The sequence below is a fragment of the Gracilinanus agilis genome, chromosome 2, assembly GCF_016433145.1.
Source record: "Gracilinanus agilis isolate LMUSP501 chromosome 2, AgileGrace, whole genome shotgun sequence".
Taxonomy (NCBI): Eukaryota; Metazoa; Chordata; class Mammalia; order Didelphimorphia; family Didelphidae; genus Gracilinanus; species Gracilinanus agilis.
Genome location: NC_058131.1, coordinates 671,026,734 through 671,034,907, shown reverse-complemented (window position 1 = coordinate 671,034,907; position 8,174 = coordinate 671,026,734). Strand labels below are relative to the sequence as shown.

At 50.4% G+C, this 8,174-nt stretch overlaps 1 protein-coding gene across 2 annotated transcripts in view; it reads right to left on the bottom strand.

Moving 5' to 3' along the window:
- Window positions 1-7,878, bottom strand: part of SYNPO2L (synaptopodin 2 like) — an 8,175-nt gene extending 297 nt beyond the window's left edge. Inside the window, exons 1-4 of one of the 2 annotated variants that reach the window (XM_044662805.1) lie at window positions 7,698-7,878; window positions 6,449-6,600; window positions 5,183-5,697; window positions 1-2,049 (exon numbers count right to left, since the gene is read on the bottom strand). The exon at window positions 1-2,049 is cut by the window's left edge and continues 297 nt beyond it. In XM_044662805.1, the coding sequence (XP_044518740.1) occupies window positions 1-2,049; window positions 5,183-5,697; window positions 6,449-6,600; window positions 7,698-7,802 (2,821 nt within the window). In that variant the 5' untranslated portion in view covers window positions 7,803-7,878. Of the gene's footprint in view, window positions 2,050-3,911; window positions 4,012-5,182; window positions 5,698-6,448; window positions 6,601-7,697 lie in introns of those variants that run through there. The other variant, XM_044662806.1, reaches the window with a different exon arrangement.
- Between the last annotated feature and the right edge of the window lie 296 nt (window positions 7,879-8,174).

Sequence of the window (8,174 nt, the reverse complement as noted above, 5' to 3'; positions counted from 1 at the left end):
GACCTCGAGGAGACTCTAAAGTTGGGGCTGGGCTAGGGGCATGGATGGGATTTGGGGGCATCTCTACTCTCCAGATGGGCTCATCCAGTGAAGTAGCTGCTCTGGGAGTGAGCACAGTTGGGGCCAGGGGTTCAGAAGTAGGCTGGGGGGCTGGGGTAGAAAATCTACGTATCTCATGAACTCGAGTGGTCTTAGAAGACCCGGGGGAAATAGGGCCAGGAGTTGGAGGAATCTCATCAAAGCAGAACATGGCACTTTTGAGTTGATAGGGCTGGTGCCTCATGAAGTCGATAGCCTTGATGCCTGGTTTTGTGGTTGTTCGGGGTCCCTGAGGCTGTGTTCGGCTGGGAAGGGTCCGAGCAGCCAGTGGGAAAAATGGAGAAAGCAGTGGGTTGTAGGCAATGGGAGGAGGAGCGCGGATATTAGGGGAGTACTTCCATGAAGGAGGCAATGAAGGGGTAGGAGAGGGGCTTCGAGGTTGGGAGCTAAAGATTGGTCCAGTACCAGGACCAGGAGTGGTTTCCACCACATACCTATCTACCCTGCTCTGCCTTTTAGCAAATAGCTCTCCACCTCGGCCTTGTAGCCTAGGTGGTTCAGGGAGGACACCTGTAGAGGGAACAGTCCCATTCACCAGACCATCAGGAAGACCCCGGGGTACAGGTTTGGGTGCCACAGGGGGTGGGGTCTTAGGTGCCATAGGGGGTGGGGTCTTAAAACTTCGACCCCCTGTGAGTTGCATGAAGTTGCAGGCTTCAGCCCCTAGGCTCAGGGCATCCTCTTCAGGACCAGACTCAGCCCCTCCTGCCCTAGGTTTCTCATCCAGGTTCTGTACCAGTGACAGCAGCTCAGGGTTGGGTGAATTTTTTTTCTCTTCATTCCCCCCACGGAACATTTGTTTGCGCCCCCCTCGGCGTCGTGCCTCCTGCAGGATGCCTGTACGGGGAGCAGGCACAGATATTCTCTGCTCCCTGGTACTGGGAGCCTCAGGGGCAGGGTTACTTGAATTAGATGCCATGGGGAGTCCAGTAGGCCTTAGGGGAGAAGATAGGAAGATGGAAGCAGTAGAGGTCATGGCAGTCATGCTGTGAGAGGCCTGAGAGTCAGGGGTATCTCCAGGTGTAATGGGCCTACTTGGGGCAGGGATATATAAGGAACTGGTGGCTGTTACTGGGCCTGAGGAGCATGGGGCATTGGTGGAGACAGAGACTGGTACATTGCCAGGATCTTTCTGGGTAGAGAAGTTGGGGGGAAGACTGGGACCTTGGGGCGAGGACATGAAAGCGGGGAGAATAGGATTGGGACTCCCAAGGCTTTCATTTGCCTTCTTTGGTGCTACAGGTCGGAAAACAACTGAAGTAGTGACTGGGCGCTGCCCTTGGAACCCTGGGGTGAATGGCCTTGCTGACCTATTGAAAATGCCTGTGGCTGGAAGAGGGGCTCCTCCACCAGAGGCTAAAGGAATGGGACTGGTAGCAGGGGGCAGCACTGGGCTAGGTGGTAGTAAGGCCCCCTCTGGGGGGGTGCTCTGTGCACGTAGGGGTGGAGGGCCCCTCCCATTCATCAGGGATGGGGGAATATCATTAGGCTGTTCCAGGGAGCTAGAGGCTACCCGCTGCCGCTGCTGCTCAAAAAGCCGGGCACCTCTTCCTGAAGCTTCACTCAGGCCACCCCCTGGCCCTGGCCCCTGCCCCTCTGCTCTGCTTGACCCTGAGCGGGCCAGTTCCATGTCCAGATAGGGGCTGTCCCAGTCTGACTGATTAGTGATGCTTCGGGCATCTGAGAAGGTCTCTTCTTCCAGCTCAGACTCACTGGTGGGGGGGATGCCGTCTTCTTCTTCCTCCTCGCCCCCCTCCTGTGCTCCCTCTCCGGCCGCAGCCCCAAAGCTGACGAGGGTGTATTTCTTGGCCCGCTGCCTCCTCTTCTTAAACATAAGCACCCCTTTGGAGTGAGGATTGGGTGCGGCTGTCAGCAGGGAGGCAATCGTCCGGCATTTGGTCTTGGCCTCCTTTATGTTCTTCTCTTGGACGCTTTCTGCACGCTGTAGTTCTGGAGGAAATGCAGAGGACAGACTAGTCAGTGGCATTGTGAAGGTTACACTAGGGTCCCATACCCTCCAAGAAGAGCTGTCCCTTACTCCAGACAGCTGGGTCCTGGGGGCTCTTCCCTTTCCAGGTGAGCCTCCCCTTAGCTTTATTCTCTATCTTCCAGGCCTTACAATCCATATTAGCCACCGAAAGAAAAGTCTCTCTTTACACTATTTTTATTTCCCACATCCAAAGCCCACAGTCCCTGTGTACAGAGTGGCATGGCTGCTAGGGGATGAGGGTGAAATCAAGGGCAACTGGAGCAAAAACAAAATCTAGCTGACCTAACTGACACTCCCTTTAGCTCTGCTTCTTGCCCCTCATTCTTCCAGCTCTGCTTTTGTCCTCCAAAAGAAGCATTCTTAGGTCTACTTAGCTCTATATAGCTCCCTCCCTGCCCCCAACATTCCTAACCCTTCCCTGGCCTCCAGTTTTGGCTCTGGTATCACCTCTCACAGGCAGAGATAAAACAAGGATCTGGGAAACAAAGAAGATAAGATGGGGGCACCCCCCTCCTCCAAAGGGGCCATGTAAGGAGGCCCCTCTGGAAGAGAATTCTTCCTTTATCCAACACAAATTGAATTCAACTGAGCAAGAATTTACAGATTGGCTACAATGACCTCATACTGACACATTCTGTCATCCTCACGTATAGATAGATTTTAGGTGTCCCTCTCCTGGAGGGCAGAGAGATCTCTCCACGGCCATCATCATGCCAACAGAGCCAGCTCATTTTACCTCCTTTAGCCTCAAGCATAACCCCTGGAACTCCATACCCATGCTACTCACAAATGATGAGCAAATCATGCTTGATTCTTCAGAGTCACCAGTTGAATTCCACTGCCACCCCTAACCAGGAGGAAAGGGAAGGAGGCGATGGCATGAAAGACACTGTCTTCCTAGACCAGAACTGCCCTAAAGATTCCCTGGGTCAGCAGTCATAGCACCAATAGAGAATGTGCACAGAAGAGAACAAGCAGCTGCTGTGCATGATGTGGGGCGGGACCAAGAGATGAGGAAGGCATTCATCTGATGCCCAGTTCAGCCCATGACCCCGCCTAGAATTTAGACACTACCTCTACCCTGGTGCCTGGCCTTTAGCTGCCAGTTTTTTTTTTAAGCCCTTACCTTCTGTCTTAAAATCCATACTAAGTATTGGTTCTAAGACAGAAGAGCAGTAAAGACTGAAGATTAACTGACTAGCATAGGGTCACAAAGCTAGGAAGTGTCTGAGGTCAGATTTGAACCCAGAATCTCCCATCTCTAATCTGCCTCTCAGTCCACTGAGTCACCTAGCTACCCCCAATCCCCAATTCTTAGATAGCTCTTAACTGTTTTTGCACTCTAGTTACCAAGTCACTTCATTGTTAGGGTCCTAGCCCAATCTAAAATATCACAAACTCCTGATATGTACATAGACACACATTCACACTCTGAGCTTTCATCCTCACACACATTTTTTTGTTTACACGGAAACATATAAATGCTTGCATACATGCTCAAACATAAGGACTCTCAAAAATGTTCTCACTTCTCCACACATATTCACAATTACCAGCTTTGTTTCACCTGCTCTCCTCATGTGCCCTGTAATATAAAGGCATGCCCATAAACACTTTCCCTCCTTTGAACATCAGCCCATTTCTTGGAAAGGGAGGAATGAATCCCCAGCTTGTTGGTCAGGGAAAGGGGAGGGAGGAGAACAGGAAAGATGAGGGAAGGAAGAGACATGACCTTTTCCTGAGACCACCGGTTACCCCTGGTTCCCCAAGATACACTACCATCCCAGTTCCTCCTCATCCTTTCAACATGGGCCAGTGATACCTGCATATGGTTGGTCCTGCAGCTCAGATCCAGAGCCTGGGGCCTTGTCCCAGCTGGCTTGGCTGAGGGGCTCCTGGCTGAGAGGTTTGAAGGTCTCCATGCTGATCAAGGCACCGTTGTTTGGAGCAGGACCAGCTTGGGCCTTCCCCAACACCTTTTAAAGCCTCTTTGTCTTGGCCTCAGAGCTGGCAGATGAGTGAGCTCATTGGGCTATTTTGGGTACTCAGTCCCCCTCCCCTAGCCCCACCCTACTGCAAGTCCTGGTATGATGGACATAAGCATCTGCCTACCTCCTGTCAGACAATGAGTTACTTGGGCCAGTGGCACAAAAACTGCCCGGTTAAAAATATCCCCGGCCCATAGACTAACATATTGGAAGTTGAGGGACAGCAGGGAGGAGAAAGATAAGCATTTCAAAAGGGCAGAACACTAGGCATGGATCCCTCTAGGAGATGTGGGAGTCTATACAGTTTGGAAACCTCTTAAGGATCTCAGACTCTCTCACCATGGTGCTCTGTCTGCCAAAACCCAGAGCTGTGAAGTTCTGTGGTCCTGAAATCTGGGAGGTAGGATAGTGGATAGGGAAGAAGCACAGGCGTGGAGGGCCATCTGAGGCTTTTAGGATGCCAGGGAAGTCCTGGGGGCGATACTCTTAGACCTTATTCTACAGCACTATACCAAAAATAGCAAAAAGCCTGAGCTAAGTGTCACTGGCCTCTGCTTAGACCCACATTCTTGCCAGAAATAAAGAGCTAAAGACCTTTCTCTTTATCATTCCCTATTTACCAGACCTCTTATGATTTTACCCAGCTTCACAGTCTCCACTATTCCTAATTCTAATTACAAATTCTCCTGACTTGCCCTCCCAGCTTTCTTTCCTAGCTCTGGTACCATACCTACAAATAACCCTGATGTTTTCTAACATGACCTCCAAACCCTCCCCATGACTATCTGCCCCTGCCCTGCCAAGCTGCAAGAATCTCTGCATCTGTTCATACTCTCTTCTCTCCTACTCCCTTTTTGGCCCCTGACCTGATCTAGCTGGGCCATCTCACTACTCCAAATCAAGGAGGGGGAAAAAGAAACACCAATGTGAGGGGAGGGGGTCGTGAAAATAGTTATTGTTCCCTTTTCCCACTACCATTCCTCCTTGCTTGTCCTCTCAGAAAAAATTCAAGGGCAAAGCCAAGGCAGCAGGAGGGAAAGCCCAGACTGTGGGCTTGAAGAGATATCTGGCTTCCAAGCATTGAAGAAGGGTGTGGATCACTCACTGGCTTGCTTGGCTTTCTGGGTGTAACTGGTGGTAAGATCATCAGCCACTGGGTGAGGCACGGGCCCCACCATGGGGATGAGATGGGGCCCAGGTCGGAGTGGGCCATGAGGTAACAACAGAGCTTCAGCTGGAGGCGGCTGAAGAGATGCCCCATCTTCCCAGGATGGAGAACTCACACGGCTATCTCCCAGAGCTGGGGATTCAAGAGAAGCTGGGGCAGGCTCTGCGGGGCTGTCAGATAAAGAGACCTCCTCAGGTGCGGCCCCTGGAGGTGTGGGCCTGGTAGGACCTCGTCGACGGGGACGACGGGGCTTCTCCTGGGTGGCAGAGCCATCCACATCACTGTCTGTTTCCCCATAGTATGCCTCACTGTCTGGGGGTGACCGCAGGCTTCCAGGCTGCAGAGGTTGAGGTGCTGAAGCCCCAGGGGGCTCTGGACTCAGTGGGGATGAAGGAGACAGCACTCGAAGCTCACCAGGAGATGGAGAACGCACAGGCCCTAGATCTCCTACCCTGTTGATAGGAGAGAGAAATGTAGTGTCAAGTTAGGTAAAGATGGGAAAATGAACTGAGAAAGTAAGAACTAGAGATGGACTGAGGGAGGAAGAAACTGTGGTCAAAGTGCAGAAAATAGACTTAAAACCATAATGGGGGCTAGCAGGACTGTGGGGTCATGAGGGCAAGAAAAGAAAAGAGGCTAAGGAGTGGGGCACAGTTTGATGTGATGGTTGAATGGATAGAAAGCCAGACCAGGAGACAGAGCTCCTAGTTTCAAATCTGGCCTCAGACACTTCCTAGCTGTGTAATCCTGGACAAGTCACTTACCTTCAAATGCCTAGCCCTTACTGCTCTTCTGCCTTGGAACCAATACTTAGAATGAATTTTAAGACAGAAGGTAAGGGTTTTAAAAAAAAAAAAAAGAAGAAGCTTAGGGAGAAAAAGTGAAACAGAGATGTGAACAGAAGGAGGCTGAGAGGGAAACAGGCTGGGAAAGAGGGGGGCTAGGTTTGAGAGAAGCATGAACACTCATACACACACACCTCTGTCATGTACACTTGGCCCTTACCTCAGCCCTCATATTTATACTGTCAGACAGACACACGTATGTGTATACATAGAGACATACATATATACCCTCCAGCCCAAATAGACACAGACGAATAAGAATTTAGGAACCTGAGAGTGAGTTGGTGAGAAATAACCTAGAACTGGGAGAAATGGGCTGTGTGGATGGGGCATGAGATAAGGAGTAAGGTATCCCTACCTCCTCACGGTGAGGATGAGCTGGGCCCCTGAAGCATCAATGAGATTCATGGCACTGGCGTGGGAAAGACCAGTGCAAGCTGCTCCATTGATAGACAATAGCTGGTCCTGTTCTCTAAGCCCTGCTCGGCCTGCCTGACTTCTCCTTCGTATCTGAGGGAACAGAGGTTAGATAAGTGTAGAACAAGATATTGTAGGTTCCCAGGGAACACATGTAAAGAGGACCCCACGGTCAAGAGTTAGGGCAGAAGTGACCATAACATATAGGAAGTTTTATGCCACTGAGCAGGGATGATGGGAACAGAGATTGCAGAGAAAAGGAAAGAGTCTGGAGGCTAAGGGAATGGGGTAGATTCCAGTAGATGAATTGAGCCACTGTATGCAGGAAAGAAATCAGAATCTGAAATGATAAAAAAAAAAAAAAAAAAAGTTTGGGAATACTACAAAGAGGAGGATCAGATCTTATGGGCATTCCCCTAAAAGGCTGCCTTCCCCAAGCCCTACCCACATTGACCAATAACTCCAAGAGTTCATATTTTAACTCTGCTGCTTACTACTTGTGTGACTTTGGACAAGTCACAACATCTCTGGGCCTCAGTTTCCATATCTGTAAAACAAGGTGGTTGAACTAGAGGATTTCTTTAAGTCCATGGTACTCTGATCTTCTCTGGCCTTCATAGTCCTAAAATATCTACATAGTCAGGGAAGATACCCCCATGGCAACAACCAAATCTTAAGAGTGCTATGGACAATTATATGTGTAGAATACCTTCTTCTGAACAGGCCAGAATTTTGCCAGACCTTCCTTTCTTCCCCACTTCCCTATAAGTCCATCAGAGAGATCTCTCTAAATCTGTGCAATGTCTAAGCCTAGCAAGATTAGTCATGTTAGTGCGGGAGGAATGAATCCTTGCTCAACTCCCTGAAGCTTCAGGTATATGTATATGGGGATAAAGTTAAAGGACAGATCATGCAGACTAAATTCTGGGGTACCAGACCTTAGAGTCTAACACCTCCGGCATTTCAAGGAACTAAGGCAGAACCTGACTTCCTTTCTACACCTAGGACTTTTTCCAAAAGCCCCTATATGAAGTCAGGTGGTCAGATACCCCTCCCTTCACCCAGATGTGGAGCACATAAAAGTTTTCTTTCTGCTAATCCTTTTTTTCCTTGTAGCCTTTTATGACTATCTCCAGACCCCACTATGTTTCTCTTTTTTGCATCCATCCAGACCAGGGAGTCTTCCTTACCTTGGACACCTGCAAAGGTTTCCTCTGTTCAGCACCCCCTTGTAGTCGGAAGCCCCAGGGAGCTCCCCCTGATAGCGTGACCTGAACCTCTTCCTCAGCTCCCATTGCTTAACTCAGCCTGTGGCCCTTGCTGTTTAGAGACTGTCCCAAGAAAAAAGTTGAGGGGTTAGAACCCCCGTCCTTCCCGTCTGTCTGTCCTGTTACGGCTACCAACCTCTAGGCCTTTCCTACCCCCCCCCCCCACCCTGCTAGTTGGGTGGCTCAGCCCTTGGCCCAGTCCTGCTCAGGACATATGTCCCGTCAATCGGAGCTGTGCTCAAAATAGTTGCTGGCTCACCCCCGCCCCAACTCCTCCGGCTGTGCCACTCCAAGGGCTAATTTTAATTAAAGCTCTCTGCCCTCCCATGTCCCCCATATGGCTTCTTACTCAGGGCTCACAGCCCCGACCTTCCAGGCCCTACAGTAATATTAACCCCA